This window comes from Phacochoerus africanus, chromosome 9 (genome assembly GCF_016906955.1).
Source record: "Phacochoerus africanus isolate WHEZ1 chromosome 9, ROS_Pafr_v1, whole genome shotgun sequence".
In the NCBI taxonomy this organism is placed as follows: domain Eukaryota; kingdom Metazoa; phylum Chordata; class Mammalia; order Artiodactyla; family Suidae; genus Phacochoerus; species Phacochoerus africanus.
Window position 1 is genome coordinate 113,172,171 of NC_062552.1, and position 17,347 is coordinate 113,189,517.

The 17,347-nt window shown below is 40.5% G+C and overlaps 1 protein-coding gene across 1 annotated transcript in view; it reads right to left on the bottom strand.

Moving 5' to 3' along the window:
* EML5 (EMAP like 5) overlaps positions 1-17,347 on the bottom strand; it is a 197,929-nt gene that overhangs the window by 17,937 nt on the left and 162,645 nt on the right. The window contains exon 31 of the mRNA XM_047797659.1: positions 11,778-11,798. Coding sequence (XP_047653615.1) covers positions 11,778-11,798 — 21 coding nt within the window. The remainder of the gene's footprint in view (positions 1-11,777; positions 11,799-17,347) is intronic.

A 17,347-nucleotide genomic window follows, 5' to 3' on the forward strand; every position in this document is an offset into this window, starting at 1 on the left:
TCTTTCTTTTTTTTTTTTTTTGTCTTTTTGTCTTTTGTTGTTGTTGTTGCTATTTCTTGGGCCGCTCCCGTGGCATGTGGAGGTTCCCAGGCTAGGGGTCCAATCGGAGCTGCAGCCACCGGCCTAGGTCAGAGCCACAGCAACGCGGGATCCAAGCCGCGTCTGCAACCTACACCACAGCTCAGGGCAACGCCGGATCGTTAACCCACTGAGCAAGGGCAGGGACTGAACCCGCAACCTCATGGTTCCTAGTCGGATTCGTTAACCACTGCGCCACGATGGGAACTCCCATATCATTTTATAAGATAGGGTTTTTTTGTTTTGTTTTTTTTTTTAACAAGATTTCATGGGAGAAGTAAAACAGCTCATCTTTTTTTGTTTTTGTTTTTGTTTTTGTTTTTGTTTTTGGCCATGCCTGTGGCATGCGGAAATTCCAGGGCCAGGGATCAAACCTGCACCAGGGCAGTGACCTGAGCTCCTGCAGTGACAAAGCTGGATCCTTATCCTTCTATGCCACCAGGGAATTCCAACACTGCTAATCTTTTTTAAAAAATTATATTTGTTGTTATTTATCTTGTGTAGCCTTTCAGGTACTGCCTGAAAAGTTTTCCCAGTTTCCTATATTTTCTAGGTTAAAAACCCATAGCTTTATATTGTCCTTTTTTTTTCATGAACTGCACCCTATAAAAATGGATAAGTCAATTCAGCTAATTCAGTCTTAGAACATAAGTACTTTTAGTAAAATAATCAAAATGTGCATTTGTTTATAAATCAGCTACAAATATTGAAAAAATAGATAAATATTACATAAAGACAATTTAAAAAAATTCTTTTTGTCTCCCCATTTTCGGCTGCCCTGTGGCATATGGAATTCCCTGGGACAGGGATCAGATACGACCCACTGTTAAGACCCAAGCCACAGCTGTGGCAACACCAGATCCTTAAGCCACTGTATCAGGCTGGGGATCGAACCCATGTCCTAGCATTCCCAAGACACCACTGATCCCATTGTGCCACAGTGGGAACTCCAAAAAATTTCTGATAATAAATTTAGACTACATTGGACACCATCTATGATTTATAGTATACAATGATAAATTAAATCTAATAGTTCTTCAAAGTATTTAAAATATATTAACCCAGGGAATTAAATTTGACTATCACAAAGTAAAAATTGTTCACGATTTATGAAACTGTAAAAAAATCAAAACTACATGGAAACAGACATAAAAGTTTACCATATAATAAGTGCAATATTTATGTGTGAAAAATTGACCACAATAATTTAGGTACTGGACTATAACTAGAATGTACCTCATTCAATAAAAGTCAAAGGCTACAAGGGACTTGAGCTTCATTCAAGAAGGAATGTTAGGTGACAAATTTAAAATGTAAATAGCTTTCAGCAACTGTGAAGCTACAAGATCACTGAGGACATCAGATCTCATTGTTCTCCCAATCCTTCAACCTTCCCCCAAAGCCCCTTAATAAAATGGATTAACCTCAAAAAAAATTAAAATGTAAATACAGACGCAACTAGAGATTCTCTTAGATTTTCTGACTAAGAGAAATAAGACAAATTACATGATATCACTTATGTGTGGAATCTAAAATATGGCACAGAGAGTTCCCACTGTGGTGCAGTGGGTTACGAATCCAACTGCAGGAGTTCCCCGTCGTGGCACAGTGGTTAACGAATCCGACTAGGAACCAGGAGGTTGCGGGTTTGATCCCTGGCCTTGCTCAGTGGGTCAAGGATCCGGCGTTGCCGTGAGCTGTGATGTAGGCTGCAGACACGGCTCAGATCCTGCGTTGCTGTGGCTCTGGCGTAGGCCGGTGGCTACAGCTCCAATTCAACCCCTAGCCAGGGAACCTCCATGTGCCGAGGGAACAGCCCAAGAAAAGACAACAACAAAAGAATCCAACTGCAGCCACTCTACTGCAGAGGCATGGGTTTGCTCCTCTGCCTGGCCACTGGGTTAAAGGACTCTGTTGTAGCTACGGCATAGCCTATAGTTGCAGCTCAGATTCAGTCGCTGGCCTGAGAACTTCCATATGCCATGAATATGCCCATAAAAAAAAATGGCACAGGAGTTCCCATCTTAGTGCAGCGGGAAATGAATCTGATTAGGAACCATGAGGTTTCGAGTCTGATCCCTGGCTTTGCTCAGTGGGTTAAGGATCCAGTGGCCTTGATTTGACCCCTGGCCTCCACATGCCGCGGGTGTGGCCATAAAAAGACAACAATGACAACAACAACAAAATGATACAAATGAGCCTATCTACAAAACAGAAACAAGGCTCACAGACCTAGGGAAGAGACCTGTGGTTGCCAAGGGGGAGAGGGACAGAATTGGGAGTTTGGGGTTTGTACGTGAAAACTTTTTACATTTAGAATGGATAGGCAACAAGTCCCTACTGTATAGCACAGGGAACTATTCATTCTCTTGGGATTGACATGATGAAAAACATAAGAAAAAGAATGTATATATGTATAACTGATTCACTTTGCTGTACAGCAGAAATTGGCACAACACTGTAAATCAACTACAATTTTTTGTTGTTTTTTCAGGGCCGCACCTATGGCATATGGAGGTTCCCAGGCTATGGGTCAAATCAGAGCTGCAGCTGCCGGCCTATGCCACAGCAATGATGGATCCTTAATCCACTGAGCAAGGCCAGGGATGGAACCTGCAACCTCATGGTTCCTAGTCAGATTTGTTTCTGCTGCGCCACGATGGGAACTCCAATAATGGATTTTTAAGAAACATCACTCAATTATTTAATATTTTCCAAACTTAATATTCCATAAATTACAAAGAGTTAACAACCTAAAATTTAAACAGCAAGTAATTTTAAGTAAAGTGAATCACTGAGCTTTTCAAACTTTTACAAAAAATTGAATGACATGGTAAGAAAGTTATACCAGAAATTTATATCTTAAAACACAGGTATGATTATATTATAGGATTGCTACACAGTAAGATTGTTCTAAACTTACATCAGTAACAATATTTAAGATTCCCATTGTGGCTCAGCAGGAATGAACCTGACCAGGATCCATGAGGACGCAGATTCACCCTGGCCTCACTCAGTGGGTTAAGGATCCAGCACTGTTATGAGCTGTAGTGCAGGTCACAGGCAAGGCTCGGATCTGGCCTTGCTGTGGCTGTGGTGCAGGCTGGCAACTGTAGCTCGAATTCAACCCCTCGCCTGGGAACTTCATATGCCACACATGCAGCCCTCAAAAGACATAATAAATAAACACGGAGTTCCCGTCGTGGCGCAGTGGTTAACGAATCCAACTAGGAACCATGAGGTTTCGGGTTCAGTCCCTGCCCTTGCTCAGTGGGTTAACGATCCGGCGTTGCCGTGAGCTGTGGTGTAGGTTGCAGACGTGGCTCGGATCCCATGTTGCTGTGGCTCTGGCGTACGCCGGTGGCTACAGCTCCGATTCGACCCCTAGCCTGGGAACCTCCATGTGCCATAGGAGCGGCCCAAGAAATAGCAAAAAGACCAAAATAAATAAACAAACAAACAAACAAACACTAATTAATTAATTAATTACTGGAAATTCTCAAGGCCTAACTTACTAAAGAACAATTAAACAAAATGAAAAGACAAACTACAAAATGGAGAATATCCTTGCAAATGAAGCAACTGACAAGGGCGTAATCTCCAAAATATACAAAACATCTCATACAGCTTTCTACCAAAAAACAACTCAATTAAAAAATGGTCAGAATAGGAGTTCCTGTCATGGCGCAGCAGAAAGGAATCAGTCTAGGAACCATGAGGTTGCAGGTTCCATCCCTGGCCTTGCTCAGTGGGTTAAGGATCCGGCATTGCTGTGAACCATGGTGTAGGTCAAAGACTCGGCTTAGATCCCGAATTGCTGTGGCTGTGGCTTAGGCCGGCAGCTGTGGTTCTGATTTTACCCCTAGCCTGGGAACCTCCATATGCTGCGGTTGCGGCCCTAAAAAGACAAAAGACAAAAAAAAAAAAAAGTCAGAATATTTAAACAGACATTTCTCCAAAGAAGACAGACAGATGACCGAAAAACACACGAAAAGATGCTCAATGTTACTAATTTTTCAAGAAATGCAAATCAAAACTACAGTGGGGTACCACCTCACATAAGTCAGAATGGCCATCATCAAAAAGAATACAAATAATAAATGCTGGAGAGGGTGTGGAGAAAAGGAGACCGTTCCACACTGTTGGTGGGAATGTAAGTGGTGCAACCATTATGGAGAACACTGTAGCGGTTCCTTAAAAAACTAAGTGTAGAACTACCATATGATTCAGTAATCCTACTCCTGGGTATATATCTGGAGAAAACCATAATTCAAAAAGATACATGCACCCCAATATTCATTGCTACACTATTTACAACAGCCGAGACATGGACTATCAATAGAGGACTGGAGAGACAAGATGTGGTACCTATACACAATGGAATATTACTCAGACATAAAAAGGTATGAAATAATGCCATTTACAGCAACATGGATGGACTTAGAAATTACAATAATAAGTGAAGAAAGAAGTCAGAAAGAAGATGATAACTATCATACAAGATCACTAATATGTGGAATCTAACAAAAAGTGACAAAAAGAACTTACAAAGCAGAAACAGACTCAAAGATTTTGAAAACAAAATCTTTTGGTAACCAAAAGATTACCAAAGGGGAAACTGGGTTAGGGAAAGGATAAATTAGGGGTTGGGACTGACATAAGCACACCACTACATATAAAATGGATGGGTAACAAGGACTTACCGTAGAGCACAGGGTAACCTACTCAGTGCTGTGTAATTACCTACACGGGAAAGGAATCTGGAAAGGAATGGATATGCATATATGCATATCTGATTTACCTTGCTATACAGATGAAACACAACTTTGTAAGTCAACTACATTCCAATAAAACTTATAAAAAAGTTAAACATGTCCATTAGATATTTTATATTCTCCTATAATTTGGAAGTGGTCATTCATGACGCTAGAGTAACACAGATATTACTCTTATTTTTCCCCTTCCTGTAGGCTACCAGACAGAAGTGCATATCATGGGCCAGGCATATTACCAAGGACATGTCATACTTTCTAATCTCTACTTCTAGGCAGTTATGTTTTCCTATGAACTCAGGCTCAGTGAAGTTAAGTGACTTAACCTAGGTCATACACCACTCAGAGCTGGCAGAGCCAGCAGAGGTGTGCAGTTTCAGTACCCAGGAACTAGTTTTACTCTCTTCATATCAAGCTATCTCCAGAAAGTCAATCCCACCAACTTGTCATAACTATTCTTGACTCTCTGTCTCCAGTATAGAGATGCCACAAGGTTCTCTTAAAAGTACTTAGTCGACCTCATAAGAATCAAAGTTTTTTTCTTTTTTTTCTTTTTTTTGCTTTTTAGGGCCTCACTTGCAGCAGATGGAGGTTTCCAGGCTAGGGGTCGACTCGGAGCTACAGCTGCTGGCCTATACCAGAGCCGCAGCAATGTAGGATTTGAGCCGCATCTGTGACCTACACTGCAGTTCACGGCAACACCGGAACCTTAACACACCGAGAGAAGCCAGGGATCGAACCCACAACCTCATGGTTCCTAGTCACATTCATTTCTGCTGTGCCACCACGGGAACTCCAAGAATCAAAGTTTTAAAGGATATTTTTCTTTTATCCCCTACTTTTCCTTTGACATAGCATAGTAAAAACACTATATTTAAAAACAAAATTTTAATGTGGACCATTAAGTGTTCCAATTGTATTTCGCCCTGTAATTTCTGTAGTGGACAACTCTTTGCTGTAACCTAGCATCCATTCCCTCTTTTTTTTTTTTTTTTTTTTAAGGGCTGCACCTGCAGCATACAGAAGTTCCCAAGCTAGGGGTCAAATCAGAGCTGCAGCTGTCAGCCTACATCACAACCACAGCAATGCTAGAACCGAGCCACATCCACAACCTACGCCACAGCTCACAGTAACGCTGGGTCCTTAACCCACTGAGCACCGCCAAGGATTGAAGAGCATCCTCATGGGTACTAGTTGGGTTTGCAATCTCCTGAGCCACAAAGAGAACTTCACCTGATGTATTCCTGGTACAGCGTTTGGCTCCTCTTAAAAATGACCCAAACAGGCCCAAAAAATAAACAAATAAATAAATAAAGGTCACGGTTTTGAAAAAGATTTTTAATCCCTTTTCCCATCTGACGAAAAAGCAAGGAAGCATGTAACTTTAACTGTCACTGGCAGCCCTTTTATAACATGAATTCAACCAGTCTTTGGGATGAGGCCAGTGCTATGGATGACAGAGCAGAAGAGATGGGAAACACATGGGGAGCTCCTGAATCAGCAGACTCAGGAGACCAGTGTGCCCCCATCACTCTGTGTGATAATAGATTTCCTCACTTTCTGTCATCAGAGGGCACAGGGAAGATCACTAAAGATATTTATTTAATGGGCAACTGCCTATCAGAACAAACAGTAATAACAAAGGCTGAAGAGAGCTCTCTTGCCTTGAATTGCCTTAAGGAACAAAAACGTCAAATTCTTACCTTCTGGCACAGTCTTATGTGGGCTGGGAAGACTTTGTCAGAGACAAAAGATGTTCTCTTAGGGTCTACTCAAAACACATGTATTACATTCAAATGGTAACTATACCGTATCTTTTCTAATACATATATTTACTCTCCTACATTCCAAAGTGACAAGTTCAAAACTTTTTTCCCACCTACTTCGCCACCTCTTCACTCACCTGATGAAATAAAAGCCATTAGAGAGGAGCTTCTTATTCCCCCACCTCCAGACCTACTAGTTTCCTTGCATTTGAATCCCTTCATTCCTTATGACTATAGATAATTTCTCCCTGTACAACTATTTCTCCCAAAGTATTCCCCTATCTCAGTTAGCCAGCTGCTCAAGAAAAAAATTAACAATCTTGATTCCTTGCTTTCTGCCATGCCTCCATGTCTACTTTGGCAGAAAAAAACTGCTGGATTTACCCTCAAAATATAGGTCATATTCATCTAGTTCTCTCCATTTTCACTCCTACCACCCTAGTTTAAAATGTCTTTTGCTTAAACTACTATGATCCAAACCTCCTAATTTTCTGGAGGCTCTTTCCCCTCCAATATTCTCAATAGTGCAAAGGGTGATTTTTCTCAAAGTATAAATCAGATCACATCACTTCCTTGCTTAAAATTCTCCAATGATGGACTCTGCACTTAGCATAAATCCAAACTCTGCTCCATGATCTACAAGGCCCTACATGACTGACTCCTACCCTTTCTAAGTTTATCTCAGAGGCCTTTCTCCTGTCACACTGACCTTTCTGTTTCTTGATTCAGCCTTAGGGAAAGAGTTAAATAAGCAGGCCTGAGGTTACTATCACTGGAAGGATCTGCTTGCTAGTGTGGAAGAACCTGACTTTTGAAATGTTCTCCATGTTGATCAGGCTGTTTTGTCCACGGGGGCACTGAATACCTGTTTTCTCCTGGAAGTATGATATTTACGCCTCTGTGACCAATCCGCAATAAAAACCCTAGACTCTGAGTCTTAGGTGGGCTTCCCTGGGCAGAAACACTGCACCTACATTGATGCATCTGGTTGCTGGTAGAAGAATCAGGTTCTTTGTGACCCCTAGAAGAATATGTTGGGAGAGACACAGAAAGCCTGTATCTGATCCTCAAGACTCTACCTGATATATCTTTTCCCCTTGCTGATCACTGCAATAAGCTATACCCCTAAGTATCTCTGGGTCTTCTGATTCCGTCTGTGAATCACTGAACGTGTGGGTGGTCTTGAGACTCCCAAACCAGGCCTTGGCTTGCCCTGGCTAGACCACCCTTCAGTTATCATTGTTTTGTATCATTTTTGGCCTAGCTAAATGTTACCACTTCTGAGAAACAAATGCTTTGCTGCCATCACATCACCCTTTTTGCTGTTTTTATCACATTTATCACCATCTTAGATCATGTTATATTTAAAAATTTACTTATTTTTGCCTGTCTCCTTCTAGAGCAGGAGTCAGCAAGCTTTTACTCTAAATGGTCAGATAAGAGACAAAACTGAAGATATTGTGCAGGTACCTGTGTAACAAAAGAAAACAAATTTCCACAAAATTTTTGTTGATGAAATTCACTGAGTGAAAAATTTTATAATATACATCTACTAATGAGAATGAAATTGTTTGGGGGGGATAATGTTCCAGTTAAGTGGGGTTCAAAGTCGGAGTTTTTATGTTTCAAAAATAATTGCAGATGTTCATTTGTTAATGATGATCTGTAATAATTTTACACATTTCAACCCTGAAAATGTTTCACACAGGTAGGTACTGTCAAATATGAGTATTGATCCAAAAGCATATGATTTTAATTGAGCATATTAATCACCTGAAGACATTTAGAAAATTCTATTAGAGTCCTGTCTTGATACTTGCCTTTTATAATGTATTACATTGCAGAATAACAATCCTAAATTGAAGGTTCCTTATTTGTGCAGTTAAACAGATATTTAAAATATGGAAATTTTCTTTACACTTACATCAAGATCTAAAAAATGCTGCTGTAACTTTAACTTGAGCCCAGAAAATATACTTGCCGCAAATTTGTGCGAGAATGAGAATCTCATTTCTTTTCTTTTTTTTTCTTTTTTTTTTTTGTCTTTTTGCTATTTCTTGGGCCGCTCCTGCGGCATATGGAGGTTCCCAGGCTAGGGGTCGAATCGGAGCTGTAGCCACCAGCCTACACCAGAGCCACAGCAACGCGGGATCCGAGCTGCGTCTGCAACCCACACCACAGCTCACGGCAACGCCGGATCGTTAACCCACTGAGCAAGGGCAGGGACCGAACCCGCAACCTCATGGTTCCTAGTCGGATTTGTTAACCACTGCGCCACGACGGGAACTCCAGAATCTCATTTCTCATCTTAATTTTTACAGCATGAGAAGTATACAGTGCAGTTTGGCATTACTTGTGATTTAAAGATGAGTTGTCATCAAATGATTTTCCTGCAGTATAAGTTTCACGTATAAGCACTGTAATTGTAACCTAAGGTTGTAATTGTACTTGCAGTTTCCTTATAATTTCAGGATGAATCATTAACAAATATTATCAAGTTTACAGCAAAAAATAATTTCCAAAGGTATCTAGTTTTCCATAAAATTGACTAAAGGCAATTCTTCTCATTTGGAAAAATTTCAGTCCTGGTTCTGAGCTCCAGAAATTGCAGGGAAAAAAAAAACGTTGCCACTGCTAAATCGCTGAACTGCTATGGGGATAGAGCAAGTCAGGATATTCGCCTTCTAACAAACTGATGGGACTGATTAAGTCTACGACAGCAAACAAAATTAAGTGCCGACTCTCAATAACAAAATATTGAGGTTCAATTACACGTGATAAATGGAAATATTTTCCACAAAGCACCTGCTAATGAATAACACAATGAATAGGCTTATAAATTTAACCAACTACTCCCCTTTCTGCTCTAGTCCACACATACATTTACCACCATCACTGTAATACATCTTAGCAGATTCTACTTCAGGTTGCACCACATTACTGTTTTCTGACTTATTTGAAAATACTATCTTTTGCAGTTGTTAGGCCATTCATAGAAACAAAGCAATCAGTCACTTAAAAGTCGGCACTTATTCCTCAAAAAAACAACTGATGACATTTGTTAACCCATTAAGAGCCAAGGGAAGCCATTCAAAATCTTTTTTTTTTTTTTAAAGACTACTGATGTTATTCCCAGTGTTCTCAATTTTTTAGCAATGGTTTTTGACAAAAAGTCTTAAACAAGTTTATTTTCTCTGGACACTTGTTTGCTGCAATTAAACATGATTTAATTAACTCAAGTCATAAATAGCTTTTTTTTTTTTTTTTTTTTTTTAAGAGCTGCACCTGCGGTATAAGGAAGCTCCCAGGCTAGGGACTGAATCAGAGCTGCAGCTGCCAGCCTACACCACAGCCACAGGAATGCAGGATCTGAGCCGAGTCTTTGACCTACACCACAGTTCACAGCAATGCCAGATCCTTAACCCACTGAGCGAGGCCAGGGATAAAACCTGCATCCTCATGGATACTAGTCAGATTTGTTTCCACTGAGCCACAAGGTTGGAATTCCATAAACAGCTTTTCTTGATTGGCTAACAAATGAGTCACTCAGAACTTTACTTCAGGATGTAGCCATATTTTATATTTATTTTTGTGTAGAAATTCTGTTGTGATGAAATACTCTTTTAAATTTTCTAATTTTTCTAATCTTTGCTTCCCTGTGAACTGAGAATACTGTGATAAAGCTTAGGATGAAAATGTTGACATGTATTCTTTCCACATGTATATGTGTATTTATATATTCTTTCTATGTACAAAACAGGAACAGACTCACAGATATAGAAAATAAACCAGCGGCTACTTAGGGAAAGAGGGAAGAGAGGAGGAGTAAGTTAGGGGTATGGGATTAAGAGACACAAACTACTCTATATAAAATGGATAAGCAACAGTATATAAGACCATACGATATAGCACAGGAAATTGGAGCCATTATCTTGTAATAACTTTTAGTGGAGTATAATCTATGAACAAAAATCACAATGCTGTACACCTGAAACTAATACAATGTTGTACATCAACAACAAAAATACTGTGGCCTAGCAATACATGCAGCACTCAAAACCTAAAAGTTTTAAAACAGAATCATTGCAATCTGTAGTGCACCAAGCAGCAGTGGAAAGCAATGACAGTGTTACACGCAGTCTCTGTTGCAACCACTCAACGCTGCCATTATTGGCACAAAAGCTGCCATGGACAACATGTTACTGAATGAGTGTGGCTGTCTCCAATAAAACCTTATCTATGGATACTGAAATCTGAATTTCATATATTTTCCATCTTTTGTGATATTTCCCCACTATTTAAATTAATAAAAAGTATACTCAGTCACAGGCTGTACAAGGCCCAAGGACTAACCACTGCTCTTGCGTGAAACCCAAGACATCAAAGACCTCGCCTGTTGTATTGAGTAAGTTTGTAACTGAAGAGCTGAATCACAAAATCATGCCTTACCCTGGAAAACTGAAATGAAATGGACACAAATCACTGGGAAATGTTTTCTTATCAAACAGGTAATTCTTACTATATTCTGTAAGCTAAAATTGAGTTGAAAAAGCTTGGTTATTATAATAACTAAAAAAAACAGACATGCACCATTTATTCAAGAGCTTTTTAAAATCACAGAGCCATGGTCAAAATCAGTAATAAAAAGTTATTTTCAAATCTTTAAATGCTGCTCTGTTGATCTGAAATGTGCAATAATTAAATTCCAAAATACGTTATTTTTTAAAAAAAAACTTAGTTCCCATTGTGGCTCAGTGGGTGACAAATCCAACTAGTATCCACAAGGATGCAGGTTTGATCCCTGGCCTCACTCAGGGGGTTAAGGATCCATGTTACCATGAGCTGTGGTATAGGTTCACAGACGCGGCTTGGGATCCCATGTTGCTGTGGCTGTGGCACAGGACAGCAGCTGCAACTCTGATTTGGCCCCTAGCCTGGGAATCTCCATGTACTACCACTAAAAAAAAAAAAAAAAAAAAAAAAAAAAAAAACGCAACCCCCCCAAAACTTATTATTGCAGATTGGAGTCAGTATCATGACATTAAAATGATGTATTCATAATTTAAAAAGTCACAGTTTCAAGTGTCTTATTACTCTATAAAAATTTGGGCTGTCATTATTTAACAATATGACTACAACAGAAGATGATTAATTTCCTTACCTGACATGTCTGCTGAATCACCTACAATGGAAAAGCAGCAGAAAAAAATTACTCATAAATAGGATAAACACTACAAGTAAAATCTGTAAAGATGCAATTATGATAAAGTGATAATTTAAAATAATTTAAATAATTGTCACATACAAAATTAATTTTATTATGTAAAACTCAGTGCACTGTTTGAAAGTCAAACCATTAATCTCAATTACATGTATATTAACATTTTATGCATATAACCTTTCAATTTTTTTTTTCTTTTTACAGCATATTAAAGTTCCGAGACTTGGGTTTGAATCCTAGCTACAGTTGAAGCCTACACCAGTGCCAATAGCAACACCATATCCAGGCCACATCTGCAACCTACTCCACAGCTTGTGGCAATGCTGGATCCCTAACCCAGGGATCAAACTCACATCCGCCTGGGCACTATGCTGGGTTCTTAACTGGCTGACCCACAACAGGAACTCTGATCTTTCAATCTCTGGATCAGTATTTTCCTTATATTTAGTGAGTTTTCATGGCCTTATTTTAGTTTAACAAAGTGCCCTGTTAATAGATCCTTTAGGCTTTAATGATTCCTACTTGCGGGGAAAAATGAGATCTAAGCCTTCTGAGAGAAACCATGGCAAAAGTTACCATGTAACTGAAGGGAAAAAAACCCCCTTAATTCAGGCCACAAATGAACCCCTTTCTTCTCTTTTTAACGTAAAAATTTTCTGTATGAGTAAAAGGCTGCGCAAAAAGGAAACATGAAAGCCTATGCTCATTATATTTGCAGTGTAAATATCTATTAACCAAAATTTTAGAAGCAACAGTCTTTAGAAAGAAAGAAGAAAACATTTAGGAATCTTTTCAAGATAGATGATTGTTTCTTGCTTTGGTAGAGCTTTACACCCTGTGAAATAATTATTTCAAGGACACACTGTAGACCTATAGCGTCCTGATCTAAAATATGAGAGAAAAAGTCATGAAGTACTTGACTCACTGAGCAGACAACAGGGTTTCCACTTTTAGTTTTGAACATGCTCTGACAACAACCAAATGGTGAGAGGACTTGAAACTATGCCACATGAAGAATGGTTGAAAGATTGAGGGTCTTTGGTTTTAGAGATTAGGCTTATTCCTGAATATCTGCAGTGCCTGGGACAGGGGTACAGATAAAGACCTAAACATCACAGGTCCAAATATTCTAGATGCCCCAAAATGAGGACCAATGAATTGTAACTAAAGAGAGACAGATTTCTACTTCATACAAAGATACACTTTATAACAGAGCTTCCTAAGAAGAGGTTAGGTTACTCTGTTAGGAATCAAGTGATGATGGGGTTCAAGCATAAGTAGGAAAACCCTTAATCAGATATGTAACAAAGGAAATTTAAACATCTAATGATGAACATCTAATGATGGATAAAATTATACATTTGAAAGCTCTGAGATTCCAAGATTTTAGCCAAGAAAAAAGAAAAGTTCAAGTTTAATTGGCTAAACTACTGCAAGAGCAAATATTTAAGTTCCTTTATGATTTACATAATTTTTTACAAAGAGAACCATATACATTTTAGAAAATGTTTTTTTTGTTTGTTTGTTTTTTTGTTTTGGTCTTTTTGCGATTTCTTGGGCCGCTCCCGAAGCACATGGAGGTTCCCAGGCTAAGGGTTGAATCGGAGCTGCAGCAGCCGGCCTACACCACAGCCACAGCAATGCCAGATCCGAACCGCAGATCTGAGACCCACACCACAGCTCACGGCAATGCCGGATCCTTAACCCACTGAGCAAGGCCAGGGATCGAACCCACCACCTCATGGTTCCTAGTCGGATTCGTTAACCACTGCACCACAATGGGAACTCCCTAGAAAGTGTTTTTGTGCTTTGTGGGTATTAAACAAGCCTGACAGGCAAACTAACTACTGATTCAATTCTCTTTAGGTTCAGAGGAAAAAAAGTCCCTCGCTCTTCGGTCTTCTCTTGAGTCTATTTCACACTTACTTAGTCATCAGTAAAGAGTTTTAGCTGTTTTGGAGTTCCCGTCATGGCGCAGTGGTTAACGAATCTGACTGGGAACCATGAGATTGAGGGTTCGATCCCTGGCCTTGCTCAGCGGGTTAAGGATCCGGCATTGGAGTGAGCTGTGGTGTAGGTCACAGACGTGGCTCGGATCTGGCGTTGCTGTGGCTGTGGTGTAGGCCAGCAGCTACAGCTCTGATTAGACCCCTAGCCTGGGAACCTCCATATGCCACGGGAGAGAACCTAGAAAAGACAAAAAAAAAAAAAAAATTGGCTGTTTTGTGGAATGGTATAAGTGGGGCAAGACATAGAAATACGTGCATGATCAAAAATTCACCTCTACACTGTCTGGACATTGATGTGGAAGAACAGGCGGGGGAGATCATTTAGCCATTCCCAATTCTTTACAGTGTTACCCTTCAAATATCAAATCGTTATGTTGTACACCTGAAACTAACATAATATTATGTCAATTATATTACAGTTAAAAAAAAAAAAAATGGAGAAGAGGGTTAAATTCTATGAAAGGTTAATTTGTAACCATAATATTTCTTTCCTTTTTTTTTGGCCATGCCTGCAGAATGTGGAAGTTGCTGGGCCAGGGATTTGAACCTGAGCCACAGCAGTGACAACATTGAATCCTTAACCACTAGGCCACTAGGGAACTCCCAACGTTTTTCTTCTTTTCTTTTTACAGCTGTACCTGTGGCATGAAAGTTCTCTGAGCTAAGAGTCAAACTGGAGCTGCTGTAGGCCTACGCCATAGCCACAGCAATTCCAGATTGGAGCCGTATCTGTGATCTATGCCGCAGCCTGCAGCAACCCTGGATCCTCAACCTACTGAATGAGGCCAGAGATTGAACCCCCAACCTCATAAACACTATGTAGGATTAAGCCAGGTAAGAATTCCAACATTTTTTAATCGAAAGAGGAAGGTAACAGCATTACTATGTTAAACAAGTTTCTTAACTAAGGAGGAGAAGGAGAAAGAAAAGGAGAAGGAGCAAAGTTGGGAAATGAAAACCACCCTCTAGAATTCCATTCAGAAAATGTAAATTCTACTGAAATAGAGATTTTGCCTTTTTTTGTAAGCTGCTTATACCCCCAGAACCAAGAACAATATCTTACACAAAGTAGGTATTCAGTTCACTGAATAAAAGAACTTAATAAAAATTAACTGAGCAATAACTACACGCCAAGAGGCACCAAACTAGGTGCTTTCATGACCAAAATGGTAACATGGTCACTTACTCCTCATGCCGAGTGAAAATAAGACTTCAATTTCAAAAAACTTAGTGCAAAAAAGAGGCTATGCTTAAGTATTATTAGAGAGGCTGGATCAAGACGGTAGAATAGGAGGATGTAAAGCTCACCTCCTCCCACAAGTACATCAAAAATACAACTATATGTGGAAGAATTCTCACAGAATACCTGCTGAACTATCGCAGAAGAGCTCACAAAAACAAATTGTAAGAAAGATTAGCATATAACCAAATAGGGTGAAAGGGGGGAAAAAAAAAGGAATCAAGACAGGACCTGCACCCCTGGGAGGGAACTGGGAAAGTGGAAAGATCCCTTACCTTGGAAACCCCTTCACGGGTGGTGAGATCAGCTGGGAGAGAAAAGGAGTTTCAGAGGCTTGGAGGACAGTACAGCAGCTGCACTGCGGCAGGCATAACAGAAGAACAGAGAGAAACCTCACAGATGGTCCTGGCCACCCCCCTGCACTCCCCAGCCCAAGACATACATCTCCTGGTGCAGGTGGGAACAGGGTTCTCAAACTCAAGCTTCAGAGGACAGACTTGGGTAGAGGACAGGGATTGGCTGTGCAGAGACATCCTGAAGAGGCTGGAGTTTGGTCCAAGCTACAACTGGAGCTGGGGGTATGAGCAGGAAGGAGCCCAGGTTGGCCACTGAAAACTCATTGTTAATGCGGGCACAAGGGAGGGACTGTGGCAGCCTGACAGTGGGTGTGGCTCTGCCTGTCTAAATTCTGGGAGTGCTCAAGTATCTTAAGGGTGCCCACATATGGAGATGGGGCTGAAATCAGAGTTGATCCTCAGGCTGTACAACTTTGGAAGCAGGGCTGAAATGTGAGTGTGCCAGCAGCTGTGTGATCTATGAATTGAAGCACTACAGGCAGCTTTGTAAACTCAGAGCCTGCAGGGCATTTGAGTGGATGAGTGGATTACTGGTGCTCCTTTGTTTGGGGTGGGGCCAGCAGAGGTAGGGCCAGGTCTAGGCTGATTTAGTAGCTCCCAAGGTCCAGCTACATGACTATAGCAGTCCCAGTGCCTGGCCTCAGTGGATCTGTACTCGTAGCTTTGTGAACACATCATCTAAGGGACACTCAGGCTGACTGCCTTAATTCCCATGGGGCAGGACCTAGGACAGTGTCAAAAACAGCATACTTTGTGAGCCCATACAATGGGTGACAGGTGACACCACAGAGCACACTTACCAATGGACAGCTCTTGAGGAGGAATACTCAGTGGCTCATTTCCAAGTGGGAGTGCTCCAGCCCTGCCTATGTCACACTGTAGTTCAGAAATGGATCTGGTGGTATCTACTCCAACAACTGGGGAGCAGGCCCCGCCCCTGACAGGGCTGTGAAAACCACAGAACAAAGAGAAGACCCTGACTAACATCTAGTACAGGCTCCAGTCACCACCACAACAATCACACCCCCTATCAAGGAGATTAACAATCAACACAGAAGGAAGATGTGGCAGGCATCCATATTAAAAACAGCCATTGCACCAAAAATATTAGACTCATGAAAGATATACAGGGACACTCCCACATAAAAAAAGCCCTTTAGGACCACAGTATATAACTGTTCCTCCTAAACACATAGAATCAGAGAAACGTAAGTAAAATGAAGAAGCAGAGGAACCATTCCCAATTAAAACATCAGGAGAATTTCCCTGAGAGAATAAACAATAAGGAGTTCCCCTTGTGGCTCAGCAGAAACAAATCTGATGAGCATTCATGAGGATGCAGGTTCGATCCCTGCCCTTAGTCAGTTGGTTAAGGATTGGGTGCTGTAAGTCGCATATGAGGCTCAGATCTGGCATTGCTGTGGCTTTGGCACAGGCCAGTGGCTACAGCTCTGCTTCAACCCCTAGCCTGGGAAGCTCCAAATGCTGTGGGTGTAGCCCTAAAAAGACAAAAAAAAAAAAAAGAATAAACAATGAAACAGACCACTCCAGGCCACCAACCTCAAGTTCAAAAAGGAGGTAATAAAAATACTGAAAGATTAAGAAGGGCTATCAACAGAAATGCAGATTACTGTAAAAACAAAACAAAACACTAGAAACTAAAGATGAGCCAATTAAAATTAGAAAACTCATTTACCAAGACAAAAGCTGAGCTAAAAGCAAAAAAAAAAAAAAAAAAACCAAACTGGATAATACAAAAGAATGACAAGTGATGTAAAAGATAGAATAATGGGAGTCACCCAATCAGAACACCAGACAAAAAGACAAATGAAAAAAAAAAAAAGCAATGTATGAAACCTATGGGATAATGTAAAGCACCCCAATCCATGCATAATAGGATCCCAA